This window comes from Callospermophilus lateralis, chromosome 17, assembly GCF_048772815.1.
Source record: "Callospermophilus lateralis isolate mCalLat2 chromosome 17, mCalLat2.hap1, whole genome shotgun sequence".
Classification (NCBI taxonomy): Eukaryota; Metazoa; Chordata; class Mammalia; order Rodentia; family Sciuridae; genus Callospermophilus; species Callospermophilus lateralis.
The window spans coordinates 69,055,298-69,074,825 of NC_135321.1; the positions used below are offsets into that span (position 1 = coordinate 69,055,298).

At 56.0% G+C, this 19,528-nt stretch overlaps 1 protein-coding gene across 6 annotated transcripts in view; it reads left to right on the forward strand.

Moving 5' to 3' along the window:
* Positions 1 to 19,528, forward strand: part of Aopep (aminopeptidase O (putative)) — a 304,665-nt gene extending 285,137 nt beyond the window's left edge. For 5 of the 6 annotated variants that reach the window (XM_076837045.1, XM_076837048.1, XM_076837047.1 and 2 more), the window contains 3 exons: positions 14,711 to 14,797; positions 16,183 to 16,327; positions 19,355 to 19,528. In XM_076837045.1, coding sequence (XP_076693160.1) covers positions 14,711 to 14,797; positions 16,183 to 16,323 — 228 coding nt within the window. In that variant the 3' untranslated portion in view covers positions 16,324 to 16,327; positions 19,355 to 19,528. Of the gene's footprint in view, positions 1 to 14,710; positions 14,798 to 16,182; positions 16,328 to 18,658; positions 18,823 to 19,354 lie in introns of those variants that run through there. The other variant, XM_076837046.1, reaches the window with a different exon arrangement.

Here is a 19,528-nt window from a genome sequence, read left to right on the forward strand (position 1 = left end):
CCGCTGGGCTCTGCAGTGAGCTAGGCTTGGGCCCCAGAGCCCACCGTAGGCAGCACAGACACATCACCCCTCCCAGTCCTGCTCCCTCCTCAGCACACCAGTGCCTCAACCTTGCTCACAAGATTTGGTGGAGGTTTGTTTTTTACCACTGCCAACTGGAAAAATTTCATGAAACTATCTTTTTTTTTTTTTTTTTGTCCTCTTTCATTTTCTTTTAAAAATCTACATTGTGACATAAAATGAGTTTATGGTTCCTGATGGATCACAGGCCACAGTTTGGAAAATGCTATATGGGATGACTTCAGGGTTTTTTAAATTTTTTAATATTTATTTATTAGTTCTCAGCGGACACAACATCTTTGTTTGTATGTGGTGCTGAGGATCTGAGGATCAAACCCGGGCCGCACGCATGCCAGGCGAGCGCGCTACCGCTTGAGCCACATCCCCAGCCGACTTCAGGGTTTTTACTGCTCTCCTAATCCCGCCCTTGGGGACTCTGGGCGAGGTTCCTGTGCCTTGATTTCCTAGGATTAAGATGGAGCTGTGAGTACCTCTTCACAGGACTGTTAACACCAGGCGAGAACACGTCTAGGCGGGCCCTAAGGACACGTGGGTGCGCGTGCTTTGTTTCTGTGTTTTAGGCGGGTGGCCTCCGCTGGGAATGAACCCAGGACCTTTCCTATGCTCTGCTCCTGCTCTTCTGAGCCACACCCCCAGCTGACATACCCCTGGTTTCCGTGACATTTTCTCATCTGGTCTGAAACGATAGTTTGTGATTTAACTGAAACAACACTGATGTCGGCTCTATTGTGCCTTTTAAGTGAGGACGAGCATAGAGTAAGAGGGAGGAAAAACCATATGCCCAGTTGTTAGCTATGGATTCTGTCCGCAGTTACTCCTAATAGCGACCCTGCTGTTGGAGTCACTCTGCATGTGGCCACAGAATTCCTGGTCTGGGGCTTAGTGGCTAAATCCAGGTTTTCCGCTTCAGCATTGTTGACATCTGGGACTGGGTGAATCTTCACGGAGGGCCGTTCTGTGCACTGGTCAGCGCCCCTGGCTTCTCTGCCCATGAACTGCCAGTAGCAGGTCCCTCCCTTCCCCCGCTGGGGCACTTGGAAGTGTCTCTAGGTGTTGCCAATGCCCTTTTGGTGGGCAGAGTCTCCCAGTTAGAACCACTGCCCATTGTGAAGCCACGGATTGGGAAATTTCTAAAACTCTCCTCTAACAGTGGGCCTGACGGTTGGCTACAGTGAGTGGCATGATTGCAGGGGTGGCTGACAACATGGAAGGCCATCTTGAGCCCATTGCCGCTCTTACAGGGTCCCGGGAAGCTAACCTTGGGAGAGGCGAAAGCACGGGGGTTTCACGTGGAGGAGAGAGCAGCTTGGCAGAGAAGGACAAACCTGTTTTACCAGGAGTGCAGGGGAACCCCGCCAGCACCTGTCGCATTCTTGTCTGAAAAGGACACTTCAAGGTTGACTGGGAATGGACAGACACCAGCTCACAGGCCCTTTCCCACGTGGCTGTGGCTGAAGAGCCCTTGCTGGCTTTCTCAGCGGCCCTGCGCCTCTGCCTCCTGTGGCCGGCAGGGTGGTTGTGCTTCAGTATGTGGAGAGAACTCACTGTTGCCTGGAAAGCAGGTGCCACAGCGGGGAGGACTCGCGGCCCAGGGTCTGACGGCACTCCTGCTTCCTCTTGGATTGCATCTGGGCCAGAGTGTATTTCCTGTGAATCAGTGCACTTGACCAGCAGACTTCTGGAAGCATGGCAGAAGGTTCCAGAACCATCTCTAGTTGGGACTCTGTGCATGCCTTTCAGTGCTGGGCCTCCTGCCCTCCTTCCCTCCCGTCAGTGCTGGGCCCCCTTCCCTCCCTCCCTCCCTCCCTTCAGTGCTGGGCCCCCTGCCCTCCTTCCCTCCCTCCCTTCAGTGCTGGGCCTCCTTCCCTCCTTGGGGCTGCAGGGTGCTGGGAGGGTCTGTCCTGACAGCCCCACAGCTCCTGTTTCCCTTTCTTCCCTGTCACCTTTTCCTGCCACCCTGGCTGTGAACAGGAAGTTTCTGCCTTACTCAGTGGGAGGCTCGAGGCTTGAGCCTGTTTCCATCTCAAAATGTTCTGCAGTGGACTGACCTCAGACTCGCTTCCTCCTCCATCTGCCTTAGTGCAGAACCTGAATGGCCTAAGGAGGAAGGCAGAAGCTACAGCTCTGTGGACACTGCTCCTGTGACGGAGGCTCAGCACCCACTGTGTCCCCCACTGCAGTCCTTTCAGTAGGAACAGTGCAGAGCCCCAGCCCATCTCTCATCCCCAGAGACCCACAGCTGCCACCCTCTTCCTCTGCCTCCTCTCTCTCCTGCTGGCTGCCCTGGGTCCAGCGGGCCAGGCCTCACCACCAAGCCAGCTAGCTCATGTTACCAGCACCATCACAGAATGAAGCCCCTTGAATCAGGTTTTCACCTTGAGCAGAAACCCACAGACCATGGAGGAGAGTCACAGTGTGGAGTGACACTTAGTGGAGTGGCTTTGCAGGGTTCAGTCTGAGGGGCCAGCTCTCAGGAAGCTCCCGGAAGGCAGGTTGACACTTGCCTCTTGCACCTCACAGCTCCTAGATCAGAGCCCCTCTGCAGGTACAAGCATCTCTGCTTCTGGACCCCTGTGGAGTCAGATTCAGGCTCAGACCAGGAGGCCCAGTGCCAATCTGAATTTCAGAATGGGGCTAGAGATAGTATGACTTCATGTCTGTTCTGAAGAACGCCAAGGTAGGGCAGGGGTGTCTCTCGGTGGCAGAACACTTACTTAGCACATGTGCGGCTGTGGTTCCGTCCCCAGCAGCACCCAGAGCCAGGAGGGCACCTGCAGGAGTCTGGCCGTCTCTGACGCGGCCTCACACCTCTTGTTCTAGAGGGTCAGCAGGTGGGTGTGGAGAAAAGGGGGGTGGAGCTGTGCTCCTGAGCTGCTGTGGACCCATCTTCCTCTGAGACCATGTGCCCCTTTCAGTGGGGAAAGGAACAGAGTTCTTAGGTAGTTCTTTAGTTATGATTGTGTATTTTTTCTTGGTGTTATTTGGTTGGTGAGACATCTAATCAGTGTTCTGGAACATTCCCTCCTCTCAGCGTCTTCCTTTTCTTTGATGCCCAGTTCTATGCCCTTGGAACTTTGTTGTGGAAAATCCATAGCAAATAGAGCCACCCAGTCATATTGCAAGAGGGGATTTTGTGGGGTTTTTTTAAGGCTCATCTAAAATGACAAAGGTAAAAAAAATTAACATCTTTTAGATTATTATTTCTCTGTCATACCCGAGGCAAGGGACTGTGTTTTATTAACCAAGAGTTGTCACAGTGTGTCGTGGCTAATGAAATTGTTAAATGATGAAGGTAAAGAACAGAACAAGCCATAGGCAACACAACCTGGTTTATTTTTCTTGAAAGGGCCTTTCACATCATTATTGTAGGACTTGGTAAGAAAGAGGCAGCGGCTGATGAGTGGTTCCCTGCAGAGTCCTCAGGCCCTGCCGGGGTTTGCACCTCCTGTCCTGGTCACTTAGGTAGTGACCTGCTCCTTGCTTCCTTCACAGTATTTAGCAGCTACTTCAATCTTACAGATAATTTCAGGACATTATCTACTCTTTCTCTATGTGTACCCCCCCACCTTGTCTCAGCAATTTTTCTGAAAAAAAAAAATGGGGAGGTTTGCACTGCCCTGGTTTGCTTCCTGCAAGGCAGCCGGAAGCCAGCTTATCTCTCATTGGTTTTATTTCCAGAAGTCTCCAGTGTGATCAGAACACGGTTTCTGTGGTAGTGGTGGTAGTGGTGGTGCTGCTGCTGGGTTCTTTAGAGCTCAGTCGTTTACATTGTTTTTATTAGATTTCTGTTCAGAGATCCACACCAAAAACCATACAGTTGACGGTTAATATTGTCTTCCTTCACAATTCTAAGTTGAGTTATATTCAAATGTAAAGTGGACTTTAAATGCCCTAAAACAGAGGCTCACATCACCAACAGTTCCCCACGTGTCTTTCTGGTTCTTGGTGCCTTTCCTGGCTCTGTGGGACCATGGCAGCCTGGCACGTGAGGGTGGGCGTAGGGACCTTGCGGCACAGCTGGAGAGGGAGCTGTGCCCATGCGCAGGCAGCCCCAGCAGGAGCAGTGTGCTGAATGGAGCCCTCCGTGCCTGGGCTGCTTGCAGAGGCTGAGGGCGGGGGGTGCACCAGAAACGAATTTGAGGCTACTTAGGCCGCATGTTACTTCTACCCAACTTCGAACTGCATGGAGCTGTGCTCCGTGGACCATCTGGTAGTGCCCATCTCTGGGTGGAAGCAGATGCCAGGCTAGGCACAGTAAACCCCCAGGCACTGGGGAACCATCAGCCAGAATCCCACTCCCCAGAGCTGGGCCTTCCTGCTCCCTGGCTCTCTGGGGTGCTTTTTCAGGAAGAGATTGTGTAGAAGAGCACCCCAAAAGCCTGCCTCAGCTTGGCTGGCCGTGGCGTGGTTTTAGTACCATTTTTTGAGATACGATTCAGACCATATAGCTCACCCATTTGAAGTGTATAATTGAGTGGTTTTAGTCACAGAGTTGTACAAACATCACCAGTTGCTTGGCAGAACATTTCACCGATCCGTAAAGAACCAGCACCCTGTAGCTGTCCTCCCAGCCCCCTCGCCTCCCGTCTTTCCACACTGTCGACTTTCCAGATCCAGATCTCCACACCATGGAACCGCATACAGTGCGTGGCTTCCTTTCACGTAGCACCCTGTTTTCAGGGATCACAGTCTTTTGTAGCACACGTTAGTACTCCTACCCCCTTTGGGTGCTGGGAGCCAAACCCTACCATGGAGCTGCACCCCAGACCCCAGGTATTTTTTATCACGGTGACCAACTTTGTTTATCCTCTCATCAGTTGGCGGACGTTTGTTTAGGTTGTTCCCACTGTTGAGACGCTGTATGTGATGCTGCTGCTGTGGACATGTGTGTAGGAGCTCGTGTGGACACGCATCCTCCCTGCTCAGTGTGCTCCCAAGAGTGAAGTTGCCGAGTCATGTGGTCACGTGGGCACTCCAGCCCTTTTGAGGAAGGACTTTCCCCCAGTGGCCGTCCGCGGTGCACCCTCACCTCCACTGACTGCAGTCAGGCTCCCATTTCTCCACGTCCTCGTCAACACTGCCTAGTGTCTCTGTTTTACTCCAGGTGTCCTCTGGGACGTGAACGACACTTGGTTGTGGTTTTCATTTGCCTTTTCCTGTTGACTAATGGGGCGGAACATGTTCCAGGGTACTTGTTGACCGTCTGTGCATCTTCTTTAAAGAACATCCGGTCAGACCTTCGGCTCATTTTTAAATTGTTTATTATTGCATTAAAATAGGAAATCCAGTAGAAGTCCCTTATCTGCTGTGATTTGCTTTAGAATCGTCTTCTCGCTCTGTGGGTCGTCTCTGCACTTTCCCGTTATTGTCCTGAAGTTCTAACTTGTCGGTGAGTCTGGTTTACTTTTTCTTCTGATGCTTATGCTTTTGGTGTCAAATCTAAGGAAACTCTCGCCTTGCCCAAGGTCATGATGACTTTCGTCTGTATTTTCTTCTAAGGGTTTCACAGTTTTAGCTCTTAGTCTTGTTTTGCTTTGTTTCCACAGTGTTTTTATTCCTTACCCACAATCCGTGTTTCATGGTCGGGAGCACAGGTCCCTGCAGATCGCCCTGGAACTCAGTACCAAGAAGCCCTTGACAGTTCACACTTGCGCCGCCTTCCTCACCTCCTCAGAATCTTCCGTGATCCTCATTTCTGTAGCAGTCAGCATCTGCTTCTTTCTTGATGCGGCCCCGGGAGACAGGGGCTGCCCCGACAGGTGAGGCTGCAGGCGCCGGGTGTCTGAAGTGGCAGAGCACTGAGAGCCAGGGTAGTTATTGTCCACAGCATGGTCTTGTGTTTTTAAGGGTCTATTTCTCTGGCTGCTGTAGAGCAAAGTATTGGAGGAAGTAGCCCTTCGAAGAGAGGAAGGAAGGGTGAGTCACTGCGTGGGCACATGGGGTCTGGAGCGGGTGTGGCAGACCCCCTCTGATGGCTGGCTTCTTTTCCCCTGCAGACCTCACTTTACACGGCCCCTTCTTGGTTATCTGCTCTGACCATGTCCCTCCTTGCACCATTAGGTCCTTTCATGTTGTCAGGGCACTGACACCAGCACACAGGTCTAGCTGTTTTTACTGGTTTTTCTCCTACTTTCTGTGGATCCTTGAGAGGAGGCAAGGGCTGGTCTGTCTGTCCAGCTCTTTGTCCTCTGCGCCCAGTTCTTCCTTGCTGTGGAATGACTTTTCCTGACCTAGCCAGACCTGTGCAGGAGGGGGTGTGTCTTCCAGGAGGCCTTGGGAGGTGCTGCAGAGCCTTGTCATGGTCAGGGGGGAGCATAGGTCACAGCTGCCTTTTCTGGTAAGAGTGTGACGTATCAGGAGAGGTGGCCATGCTCACTGTTTCTGCAAGTAGCAACAGTCCTTCTCAGCAAAGGCCTCTTGTCTGCATGTTGACACAATAAGAAAAAAGCCTAGTGGCCCTTCAGCCGGCAGTTTGGGTAGAGGAGAAAGGCAGGCTGCCATATCTCAACGGGGAGCCCCCACGTTGGCTCCAGAATTGGACTTTTTGTGGCCAGTTGCTTTTAGTAGCGCTAATGTCATTAAGTAAAATAGCCTGGCTTAGGGAAAGGAAGAGGGCTAGGATCTGCCCAGCCACAGTGCCGGGGCCGCCACCTCCTGCCCGGTGTCTGTGTTGACAGTGGTCATCATGCCTGGCCTCCACCTCGCTCCTGTGTGCCCGTGGAGTGGGGTGGACCTGTGGCAATCAAGACGCCCTCTGCTCATTGCTGCAGCTCTGGCTCTTCCAGTGAAGGTGCAGACAACTGGGAGCTCCAGTGGTTCCCTGACTCTGGCTCAGGGGTCTGCCCACCCTGCTTCACAGCAGCAAATGAAGTCAGGTTTAATTCCCTTTATTAAAAAAAAGTTGAGGTTGCAGCCCTTTGAGGAGAGAGGGAAATGGAGGAGTGGCAGGACCCACACAGAGGTGCTGACAGGATTTCACGACAGATGGCTCTCGCTCTTGGGTCTTTCCTCATGACAGTGAGCAAGATGACGCCCCCACCACACTGGGCCCTGGCCACTCTGCAGAGGCTGCCCCACTCACCAGCAGTAAACCCACCTTAAAGCCAAGTAAATCTAATTTAAGGACACAAATTGAAAAAGCAGGTTTGTTTATTGCAGTGTAGACTTATTAACTTAAAAAGCCATGAGCCTTGGTCTTCTGTTTACAGATATAAAATGGAACTCCAAAGGAGGCTTAATGGGCTTCCCAGATCATGTTCCCTGGACAGATTTTTTTCCCCTTCAGCAGTAAATTTAAAAATCAAAAGGACTGAGAAGAAGGGGGAGTGCGTCCTGTGGTGGATAGGGCAGGCTGGCGGCACTCTTCAGAGCACCTCATGGCTCCCCGCTGTGGGCCCTGGTCTCCAAGGCTGGAGAGCACTCTGAGTTTGGGAGAGCGTATCCAGCAGGCGCTATATCCTGCGTACTGAGATGGGGCCCTGATCCTCCGAACCCACATGGGGTGCGAATACGTGTGTGAGAGCAGCGAGGAAGGCCCGGACCCTTTGAGAGCAGTAGGAGGAGCCGTGAGAGCCAGCTCTGCGGCACTGAGGGGCACTGAGGTTGGCAAGGGGAGTTGGGGGTGGGACCTGTCAGGCCATCTAGTGAGCATGGTGGCTGGAGGGGCCACAGCAGTGCCATCCAGTGTCACAGCACACATCCTGGTCCCACCTGCTGCCAGCTTCAGCGTAGCCTTCCTGTTACAGAGCTGGAGGCTGTTTCTGGAGTCGTCAGAAGGCTGGTGGGAAGACTTGAGGTGCCCTTTGGTCTGGCTCTGGGCTGGGTTTCGGGTAACGGTTCACTCCCAGCACTGGGGATTGATACTCAGGGCCTCTCACGTGCTAGGCAAAGGCCCTACCATGAGCCACATCCCCAGCCCTTTTTAAAGGTTGTGGGTTTTTTTGTTTGTTTTGTTTTTTTTGAGACAGTGTCTCACAAGTTCAGGCTGGCCTTGAACTTGAACTTGTCGGCCTTCTGCCTCAAAAAGACTTATATTTACAAGCTTGAAAAGCACTTTGGAAAATTAGTCTAAGATAATAAACAGGCCGTGGGAAGAATTCTCATTTAAAGACTTCTTTTTCTTGCCCCCACTGCTCTTGATCAAAATCAGGGCCTCTCGTGTGCTAGAAAAGCACTCTATTAGTGAGCCATATCCCCAGCCCTGAGAAGTTTTATTCTTTGAAGTAGCTTCAAGGAAAAGAGTGACATTGAAGTTTCAAAAAATCTGAGTGATATATGTGTGTGAGCTTTCTGTCATTCTTTTTTTATTAATTTTTTTAATTGTCGATGGGCACAGTATCCTTATCCATTATGCCATGTGGTGCTGAGGATCGAACCCAGTGCCTCACACCTTCAAGGAAGGTGCGCTACCCCTGAGCCCCAGCCCCAGTCTTCTGTCACTCTTAACAATACTAAGATGAGGTGATCCGCTTAGAAAAGGTTTATTTGGGGGTCACAGTTTCAGAGGTTCCATGATTAGTTGGCCCTGGCTTTGGGCCTGCTCCCGGTGACCTGAAGACCTCCACTGGTTCCCACCTCTTCCCTGAGCTGAAGGTGTGAGGCACTGGGTTCGATCCTCTGCACCACATGGGATAATGGATAAGGATACTGTGCCCATCGACCCAAGGCCAGGTTGGGAGCAGGCCTTCTACACAAACCTTTGAGGGCCTCTTCAGCTGTGAAGGACCACCGAGCACGGCCAGCGAAGGTGCTGGTGTGGAGCTGAGGCCTGGTGGATGGCCTCGCCCATGGGGTCACAGGGCAGTGCCGCGTGGCAGAGCAGCTGGGAACCAGGGGCACCAGGCAGGTGGGTTTGGAGGGCGACTTTCCCTGAAGGCTACATTTCTCGGTGCTGTGCCCATCCCACACCTGGCCACACCTGCATCTGAGCCCTCCTCAGTGCTTAGGTGGGGGCCAGAGACAGACTTGCCACCCATTTCAGAAAGGACGCGGAGCCGTGCTCTTGTACGGCAGGAATTGCACCCACAGAGGGCGAGCTGGGCCCCACATTCAGAGAGATCCTAGCTTTCCTGGTGGGGCATCCTGAAGCTGGCTTACTCCTAGGGACCCCACCTCTGTGTTTGGTGACACCATGGTGACAGTAGTTTAGGGGTGGCAAACAATTACCACCTCACCACTGCCTCTGTCGCATCCTGGCACCTGCAGACGATCTGTGTTCTTGAGCCTGTGGGCCAACACAGCCCACAGCCTCTTTTTGAAAATAACATTTTATCCAGAATGTCCCTGCTTGTACCCATTCATTCAGGTGTTGTCCAGGGCGGCCTTTGCCACCCAGTGGTAAATGGTCCAAAAAGCCAAAAGTATCTTCAACAGAAAACAGGTGACACCCTCACCCCAGAGTGTGGTCGGACGCTGGTTCAGAGCACATTGAAGGGCCTGGGTGGAGCATGTCGGGTCGATGGTCTGTGCTCTAGGACAGAGCAGTCGCCTGTCATGGGCTGTGCCGCTTGGTCGTGGGACCTGGGCCCTGAGTCTGAGTTTAGGGATATGAACAATCAGCTCGGCGGCCCTGTGTTCTGATCTCTGCTGGGAATAGAAGAGCCGGCCTGTGCCGAGCTTCAGCCACGAGCAGTCAGCCCTGTGTGGCCTTTTGGATCTTTATAAGTACCTTAAAAGGACAGAAATTCCATACGGCTGGCTGTGCGGGGGACAGGCTCAGTGAGCGCTCTTTGCAGTTGGTTGGAGAAACTGCTGGTGCTCAGGCCCTGAGGCACTCCCTGGGGCGTGGCTTGACAGTGCCATCCCCTGCCGGCCTCACCCCCACCAGAGGCTCCAGGTCCTCCAGTCCTCAGCCTGCCCTCTTCTGCTAGGGACTTCGGGCTCCCAGGCTCCCCCTCAGCTGCATAGTGCACCCTTACCTCCTGGCACCTAGCCCTGTCAGTCTCCCCCAAGTCACCAGCCCCCTCAACAAGAGCAGCCGGCCACTTAATCAGCTACCAGACGTCCTGGGAGTCCCTGCTCCTAAATCCTGTAGAACCAGCACCTAGTGGACCTTGTGAAGCAGGAAAGAGCCACAATTACCGCTGTGGGTGGCACTGCCTCTGGGGCCACCGTGCCTCCCGCGGTGGGGTCTGAGTGACTTGGGGGCCTTGGTCACTGTGTGAGCGTTGCATTTCCAGGTCTACTGATGACTGGAGAACTATAAAGCGGGCATATTTACAGTGTACAGTTTGGTGGGTCTGGACGTGTGCACACCCCATGAGATGCAGCCGTAAGGAGAAAAAGACCTCGGCTCCACACGGTCAGGAACACAGGCAGAGCCACCGTGAGCAAGCACACTGGAGAAGAAGGTTGGCACAGGGAGAGAATGTTTGCAATTCATTCAAAGAGCCAAGTTCCCCAACGTTCAAAAGCATCTAACAAGTTAATGACTAGGAACAAACGTGGCAGCACATGAGCAGCTGTGGAGAGGATTTCACACCCATGAAGAAGGTCCACCACGCTCTTAGTCGAAGGGCCTCTGAGCCTCCCAGAGCGACTATCTACCTGGGCCCGAGTCACCCTGTCACCTTGGACCTCCTCATTCCCGCTGTTCTAAAAGCAGCTCCCACCCCTCAGCCAGTGGGCAGTGAGCGCTGTCCCTGGCAGTGGAGCCCTGACCTCAGCTGCCTCCAGCCCCTTCTTAGACTCTGGCTTTGAGGGCAGCAAACACCTCACCGGCGCCAGTTTTCACTGTCCCCAAGCTCGGTGACCCAGCGTGGTGGTCAGCCACGGAGGCAGGAGTGTACGTTGCTCCACCTCAAGAAGCCCTTTGCTCTCCTTCGGAGGGAGAGGTCTGCATGGTTTGCTCTGGAGACCCCATCTCTGGAGAGGAGCCCACAGAGCCCCTCGGAGCACCCTGTGCCCTGGTCTCAATGGCACTGCAGTTGTTTTTAGTCTTTGTTGTCACAGATGTCCACTGGGTCTGCTAAGTTACGCTGCAGGAGAATACCCAGCACGTTGCTTTCTCTACTCCTGGAATGGTCAGTCAAGACATTCTGTAAACTCACTTTTAGTAATAGTGTGAACCAGTGCATCGCACGCTGTCATCTGTCTGTGTTGAGTGTGGAACCGGTATGGTGGCCGCTCACAGGACAGACCAGGGGCTGAGTGGGCACAGGGGTAGGAAGAACATCTACTTAGAATATGTTTTATTTTCATCTAGAAACAATCCTAGTGTGCACAGGTCAGAAACAGGTTGACTTTGGGGTCTTGGTGTCAAACAGTGCAGTGCCCCCCAGCCACACTCCCCGTCTCTGCCGCCGACGGGGCTTCCTCCAGCCTTGCAGGAGCGAGTCCTTAACATTACTGAGTGCAGTCCACAGCCCTTTCCACCGTCCAGGTTGACGTTAAGCTCTTTTGCCTGGGCGTGGGCTTGTGGCCCGAGCAGCCTGCGGGGCGAGATGGTCCAACTTAAGTCTCCTTCCTGCCTTTCCTGCAACAGGGTGGGCAGTGTCTCCACCTGGCCCACACTGCTGCTCCTCTGTGCCCTCCAGGGCAGGCATCCAGTGTCTCTCCCTGAGGAGTGCTGAGCCATCCGCTGCTCCAGCCCAGGGGACAAGGACAGCCGAGCATGCCGTCTCCTAGGTACACGAGGGCACAGTGGCTAGTGGAGTGAGGCCGGCTGCCTCCCGCATGCCCTCAGCCTCTGAGTGAGCACAGCCCTTCACCCTGGCCACACAGGGAGGGTTGCCGGGAGGCCTTTCTCCCCCAGGTGCTGCAGAGGGAGCCTGGGACCCAGGACGAGAGACTGTGGAAGACCCACAGGGTATCAGGTCTGCGTAGATGTGTGCAGGGTTCCTGTGGCTTATCCTTAATCTGACAGAGAAGTTAAAAAAAGACAAGTTGACCACCACCCCATTATTTAACTAATTGAGTCTTTCACTTAAAAAAGGCAGATGTATGGGGGGACCTGGGTTTCTTATGGCCTGCTTCTGTGTGCAGTGTGATCTCTACTTCCCTGGCCCCCACCCGGCTGGGGCCTGCTCCCACCAGCGCAGAGTCTCCAGGGCCAGGAGTCTCTTTGGGGTACTTCTGGGAGTGTGTCGGGGGTGCTCCCAGTCCCCCTGGCAGGCAGTGGCCTGTGAGTTTGGAGAGAAGAATGAGGATTGCCCTTTGTCTCCCAGAGAAGCCCTGGGAAGGGACAGATGCTGCCCAGCAGGTGCTGTCTGCTGGCCAGCTCGTCCCGCACGCTGTTGCCCTAGGCAGAGCTGACAGGAAGGCCGCTGCATGCTGCCTGGCCTTGTGGGGTGCCGCGTTGCCCTCTGGGGTCTCAGCAGAAGCGGAAGCCAGGATTCACTGTGCTGTGGAGAGCCTCCCGAAGGAGGCCCACTCCCTTGTGACAGGTGACAGGCTGCCACTGCCCAAAGTGGGCCTAGCTCATGCCTTGTGGTTCCTGTATGTGCAAATAAGTCCAAGAAAACATGGAGAGGAAAGTGAGGCTGAACCCTCTGTCCCCAAGTCTGAAAACCAGTGCTGCGCTCACCTGTCTGGCGAAGCACAGGTGGTCAGGTCACATCGGGACCAGTCATTAGTATGCCCCTCGTTCCCATTTGGCAGTCGAGAGAAGCAAGGCCCTTTCCCAAATCCCCAGGACAGGTGCAGAACAGGGATCCCCGGTCTGGGACTGAGCACAGGTGTTGCCTGTACTGACCCGCCTGGGCCCTCCACGGGGTTGTCTACGGAGCGTGGAGGCACCATGAGGGGGAAGAAGGGAAGGGGCAAGGCCTCTGAACTGGCGTGGCCCTGGGTGGGCCCGTGTCCCACTGGCTTCCAGGACTTGGGCACTGTGGTGAGCTGCCTCCTCTGTGCTTCGTCCACTTGCTCCTTCTGTGCAGAGCATCTTGTGGGCTGCCCTTCCCCGTGTGGCCTGCCGTGGGTTTCCCGGATGCGGAGGAGAGCACGTTTTATCCAAGGTGCAGAGATTTTGCCGCCAACCTGCTTCCCCTTGGCTGTGAGGGTCCAGGGCCCTCAGCTCATCTCCCTGTGCCTCTGAAACTCCTCCAGTCCCAGGGGTTCTGCTCCAGAAGTTCAGGGGGTGGCGCTGGCCCAGTACCTGGTCTCGGAGTGCCCGGTAGCCTGGTGGAGTCTTCCTGAAAGCTTTCCTTCCTTCATCCCTTCTTAACTGTTAGCTGGTGAATCTGCTTATGGTAGAGGGAGGAGAGATGAGCCAGGTCCGTGGGTGACGGTGTGACCTGCAGGCTCTAGCCACAATGCTGGTTCATTGCCACAACTGAATCTCGAGGAAGTGTCACGACGGCACGGACCTAGAGTGATGCGAGGAGGCTTTGTGGGCCGGGCTGGGGCTCAGGGGCAGAGCACCTGCCTGGCACGTGTGAGGCACTGGGTTCGATTCTCTGCACCACATAAAATAAAATGAAGGTCCGCTCCCAGCAAAATGGAGGCAGAGATGTTAAACTTCATAGAAAAACCCCCACAGATCGCGTCCATTTCTGGCTGGTGCCAAAGCAGTAGGGGAGCAGATGTGTGTGTGATGTGGAAGGCTCAGGTGCGGAGCAGCAGGGTGGCCCTGCAGCCTGAGCATTAGGTGGAACCTCCTGTGAGGAGAAGTGCCGCAGTCCGGCTGCAGCAGAATAACGGGGGGAGTGGGGGGGGTGTGGGGGGGTGACGAATAACTTGTGTACATTGATGCAGCAGGAGAGGGAGCCATTTATTGTAGGACAACTGAGGTATTTATACATTTTGCACAGCTTATCTTAATTAGCATAAACTAGATACAGCAGTCAACCAATCAGGAATCTCCACACTTAATGGCTCGCTTTTGTTACTTCACAAACCACTCCCTCTGGCATTTTGCCAGGCGCCATCCAGACTTGTTTACAGACTCTAACATTTCTCTGGCAAAATAACAGGTGCCAATCTGACTTGTTTACAGACCTTAACAGAGAAGGGCCGGCCACAGATCGCCCTTGGCCCTGGTGGCCCCACCTGCATCTTGGGTGGGGCCACCACAGCACCTGCAGATTCCAGGGGCCCGTGGCCATGGGCAGATTCCTGCAGATGTAACTGCAGTGTCACAGCTGTCACAGGAACAGCACCCGTTGGCTCACCCATGCCCAGGGCAGCAGTCATGTGGACAGCACGCGTCTGGGGCTTCCAGGTGGAGGACGTCCTGCCCTGCTCCTTCCCATGCATGCAGAGGGGCCCTTGGCCTCTTGGGGACCTCAGAGAGCGGTGTCCTCCTCGCAGTTTGTGGTTACTGCTAGCAGCCGAGAACCAAGCCAACTGCGGGCAGGGAAGGGTGGCCACGGGGAAGGGACAGCGCTCTGCAGGAGGCACCTGGCCTGCCCAGCGTGCGCCTCACTTCCCAGTCCTCCCTGGCGTCATCGGCGTGCGGTGGGTCTGAAACAGCCAAGGACGTACCACCCGCCACAGGCCCTGGCCCCCCTGGAGTTGACCAGCAGCCCTCCCGGTCAGCAGTTGGATTTTTTCTTCTAAAAATAAACTGGACTAACACAGAATTTACGGCAGAAGGTGTTGACCTTGCACTGAGCCGCAGAGCCGCCCGGGCAGTGCGGAGGCTCTTCATCCTTGTCCACCTGTGGCTTACGGGTTTCTCTTGCTCCTTCAGGTCCGCCACCGGTGGTGCGAGCTCGTGGTGAAGCACAGGCACGCCCAGGCGCACAAGCACGTGGAGAGGTTCCTTCTGGAGGACCAGGTGAGGGGGCGGCCTGCCTGGCCTGTCCCGGCCACGCCCTCTGCACAGCGCCAGGGCTCCTCGAAGCTCTCACAGGCCCAGGCTTCAGGCCCAGGCGGCTCTGCGGCCTGTTTCACTTGCCCCGTAAGCCTGTCCCCTTGCAGTGCCTCTGAGGCAGGGAGGTATGCACCCCAAGTGCTCTTGGAGTCTGGCCTGCCGTGGACCACTGACCTCTCTGCAGAGGAAGTGTACTGCAGGTCTCCTGGCCAAGGTCATGGCACTGCACTCGGGGTCACAGGAAGTGTGTCCGCGAACGTGTTGGGGGATGTTCTCCCTGGCCACCTCTGATGTCCCTGTAGGACACCCTGGGGATCACCACCCTGGGCACCTACTGGACCCTGTACCCCTCCCACCCCCCAGCAGTGCCTCTGAACCAGCTGCCTGCCCAGTGCTGTGGGCTACTGGGATGGAGGCGCTGTCCATTGGGTGCAGAGTGGGCATGGTGTGGAGAAGAGGACTTCTGTGGGGTCTCACCAGGGCACGGCCAGTGAGTGAGCAGCTCACCCCACTGAGAGCAGCATAAAACCTGTGGCAAAGAAATGTCACTCTTGCCCAGTGGAGCAGGAGCGTGTGGAAAAATGGGCAGGAGCACAGAAGGGCAGGTGCACACGCACCTTGGCTCTTCCTGAAGGTGGCTCCGCAGAGCGTCCCAAGCCCGCTCCTCGCCACGCCAGGGCCTCCTGTCGGAGCCTCTCAGAAGTGCACCTTCCAGTCCCTGACCACTGGGTTTTTATCTTGTGCTGTCTTGCGGCACTTCTTTTAATTTGCTCCAACAGAACGAATCCTGGGGTGACCAGGGGTGGGACGTACAGCGGGCAGAGGCCCAGGGCCCCATCTTGCAGAAGCAGCTGGCAGCTGTAAGCGAGTGGAGCAGTGCAGATGGGGTCTCCGCAGCACCGTCTTCAGAACAGGGCACCGGTGTCTGCTACCGTGGGAAGTGGTCAGGCGGGCGAAGGGACAGGCACTAGGTCCTCCTGCCCATGGCTGCTGGGTGGTGTGCTCCTTGCTGCCCTGGTACGTGACAGCCTTAAAGAGGAGTCACCCGGGACACTCTCCCTGAAGGACCCCTGTCTCTGGGACAGACCCCCGTGTTCCCACGGAGGTCGTTGTGGGGACTCCGGCTCCGCCCCAGCTTTGCTGATGCCATCTCGCTGGCACCAGGGAAGCCACCAGAATCTGTTGACCGAGGCTATAGGAGGGGCTCATGGAGCTTTGGTGAGAACAGGGAGGAGCCAGGCATTGTGGCTGAGTCGCAGGACCGCTCCCCGCTGTCGGGGAGGCCAGCATGGCTGCCCAGGGCACGGGGCTGGCAGAGGAGTCTCTGACACTGTGGCTTCTGCCCACAGGCCATGGGCGTGTACCTGTACGGGGAGCTGATGGTGAGCGAGGATGCCCGGCAGCAGCAGCTGGCCCGCAGGTGCTTCGAGCTGGCCAAGGTGCAGATGGATAGACCCTCAGCCGACGTGGTGGCCCAGATGCTATTCTAAAGAGGTGATTTTCTCCATCTGTCCTGCGGTTTTGGGGACTGAACCCAGGTGCGCTGCCACGTGCCCCTCCTAGGAGCCCAGCAAACCAGGGTGCCCCAGGGTTTCAACAGCCTGCTGCCTTGCAGGGCGGCACTTCCAGCCAAGGCAGAGAGCCTGCTGGGGATGAGGCCAGGGTCCCTGAGCACCTCGTGTGCTGCATGGTCACAGCAAGCACAGGCACCGTGGTGGCCCGGTGGGATCTGTATGTTTATAGGAACAGGAGTTGTGAGATCAGCTCTCCGGTGGGCACGGCCTGCCGTGGGCAGCCTGGCAGAGGCCCCGGTCCTCTCCAAGTCCATGGCCATCCATCCTCTGCCTGCCGCGCTTTCTCCTCTACAAGGCTCCCCGGTCCCCACAGCCTGCACCTCGCTCAGTGCCACCCTGTCTCCCTTCCCTCACTGTGCTGCAGTTTCTGCTTAAGTGCCTTTCACGTTCCTCATGCCTGGAGGTGGCCTGGGAGCTCTCCTTCCTGGCAGGCAGTCTCAAACGTGGGTGTCTGCATTCTTAAAGCGAGGGACCCCGGAGCTGAGGGACCCCGGGGCTGAGCGCGGTCCTGGTGGTCAGGTGTGCTCTTCCTCTAACAGTCAGAACCATTTGTCTTCAGAGTTTTGGATAATATGCCTAATTTTGTGTCCTTTTTTAAAAAACAGCACCAGATCTCAAGTGTCCATCCTGTCCTAAAGCTTCTCTGTGATTTAAAGAATATCTCAGGATCCGGTGTCTAGGTTCTTAGCGCTTTGCTGGACATTTAGTTCACTGTTTTGCTCTTCCCAAACCCGTTTCTGTTGACTGTTTAAATGTCTTATTTTCCTGTAAGAACTCTGGTACTGAAGAGGAGGAGAGGTTCCTCAAGTGGGATTGTGCTCTCCAGAAGACTCTGGGCCCTGCTTTCCAGGAGGAGGGAACAGTAGGAGTAACTGAGGGACGCACAGTGTCATGGTGGGACGTAGATGCTCCGGCTCCCCAGGGCAGGGTAGGAGCTGAGCAGGAGCCACTGCTGGAGCCATGGCACCACACAGGAGGAGTTGCTGTGGCGTGGCCAGCTCTCCAGTGGCCCCCGATTTGGGGACTGAACCTGGTGCTCTGCCACTGAGCTACATCCCCAGCCTTTTTGTTCTTTGAGGCAAGATTTGGCTGAGTTGCCTGGGCTCGCTGGTTCTTCTGCCTCAGCCTCCTGAGTGACTCTTCAGTCCTCCGAGTGCTAGCTCCTTGTGACTTCATTGTTATCGTCATTTATTTTTGTCCCTAAGCAGGCCGAGGAGTCGTCCTGCTCCAGAGCTGCCACCCTTCGCGCAGTTTTTGTTCCTGTCCCTGCTCTTGTAGCCAAACCCAGGGATCACAGCAGACACCTGTGCCCTGCTGAGCCAGGGCTGCACCCGAGTGGCACCCTCGGCGAGGAAGCCCTTGCTGCCCTGGCAGAGGTCCTCAGAAATGTCCCGGGCAGGCCACTTAGATCTGAGGCGAGAAAGCACATGTCTCCGAGAATCAGAAGCCAGGAGGCTGAGAGCCAGGCAGGACTGCCGGCGGAGTTCTGCCCACGCTGGCCGATGGGCGCCCACCTCCCGTTCCAGAGCTGCCTTGGCCTTCCGGGTCCTCTGGGTGCCGAGCTGGGTGGCGCGAACCCCTGGGCGTCTGGATGGCACTGTCGGCCAGGGAGCGCCTGCACCGCGCTGCTCTCGAGTGCCCTGGCTGCTTGGGTTCCTGGCATGCTGATTTGTGACTTAAGATTAAAATCACATTGCCAGGGATTACCACGCAACCACGACCTTGGCTGCGCCCCAACCTGCAGTGCCCTCAGTCTGCAGCGTGGAGAACAGAGACGCCCACGGCCAGGAAGACACTCGCCGGCCCTTTACCTTTGCCCGCGGTGACCTCTCTGACGAGGTGCAGAGCTTAGCTGATGGTGAACAGTGATTGGTTTCCGCCTTGTTCACAGTGGCTAAGTTCTGCACCTGAAGAGAAGGTGAGACGGGCGGCTGAGTCGGAGCCACTGTGCAAGGCCTGGCTGACGGGGACAGTGCTGCTGAGCGCCCGGCCAGTGTGGAGCACGACCCTGGAGGAGACCCCTGCCCCGGGCGCTCTGCCCGCTGCCAGGGCTGCGGCAGAGCACTGGCTGCCCAGTCTCCTGCAGACCCGTCTGCCCACTTGCTAGGCTGTCCACAAGGGTCAGGTACCAAAGGTCGCAGGCGCTGTCCTTCTACAACTGCGTGCAGTGAAGCCACGTTGTGACTGTCACATTTGTGGGGGGCTCTGTTGTCACTTCGCAGGCGCCGTGAACTCTCTCTTGTGTTTGCAGCCGCTGGTGGACATGGCGCGAGCTCCAGCCGAGGCACTGCTTCTCCGGGCTGTCAGTTGGACCCGCCCTCCGGTGCCTACTGAGCTGATATCAGTTCTCATTTTACACACTGGCTCAGTTCAGCAGGAACAGGAGTCGAGCCCTTGAGCAAAAGCCTTCCCGTTTGTAAGTGCCCGCAGCTCACACCAGGTGGGACGTCCACTCACACGGACACGGGCCTGAGCGGCCAGCAGCAGACCCCAGCGGCCAGCGTGGTGTCCATCTGTATGTGCTCCCATGGTGTGGGGGTTTGTAGATCGTGGAGCTGGCGACCCCAAGGATTGCGCTCCCACTCCTCAGGGCAGATGGGCTGGTGCCAGGGCCTGTGACCGCCCCGGTGTGTGTGAGGGAGGCCGGGCCACCTCTCGCCAGGCAGCTTAGGCTTCCCAAAGCCTCTGGTGGACACGAGTCTGAGGGGAGCGCTCTTCCTGGGGTCCGCCTGGTGGAGGAAGCCTCCGGGCACGGCCCACAGGGTTTCACAGCCAGGTGTGAGGGCAGGGGTGGCGCACAGTGCCACCGTGAACCACTCCCGGGGCGTCAGATGGGGCCTGGCCTCATCCTGTCCTCCAGACGGAGAGCCGAGGCCCACAAAGGTGCTCTTTAGCAGGAATCCCTCCCGGGACCGGGTAGTAAACTTTACTGCTATTTCTTTTGCAGGAAAGATCACAGGTTCTCTGACACGTCTCCTCCCAGCCCTGATGGGACCAGGATCGCCTTGACCCTGGACATCAAAGGAAGGACTGGGGGCTGCTAAAGCCGTCAGTCGACAACACCGTGCATCTCGCCGCACCCTCTGTCCAGAGCAGGGCTCTGCTGAGTCCATGCAGCGGA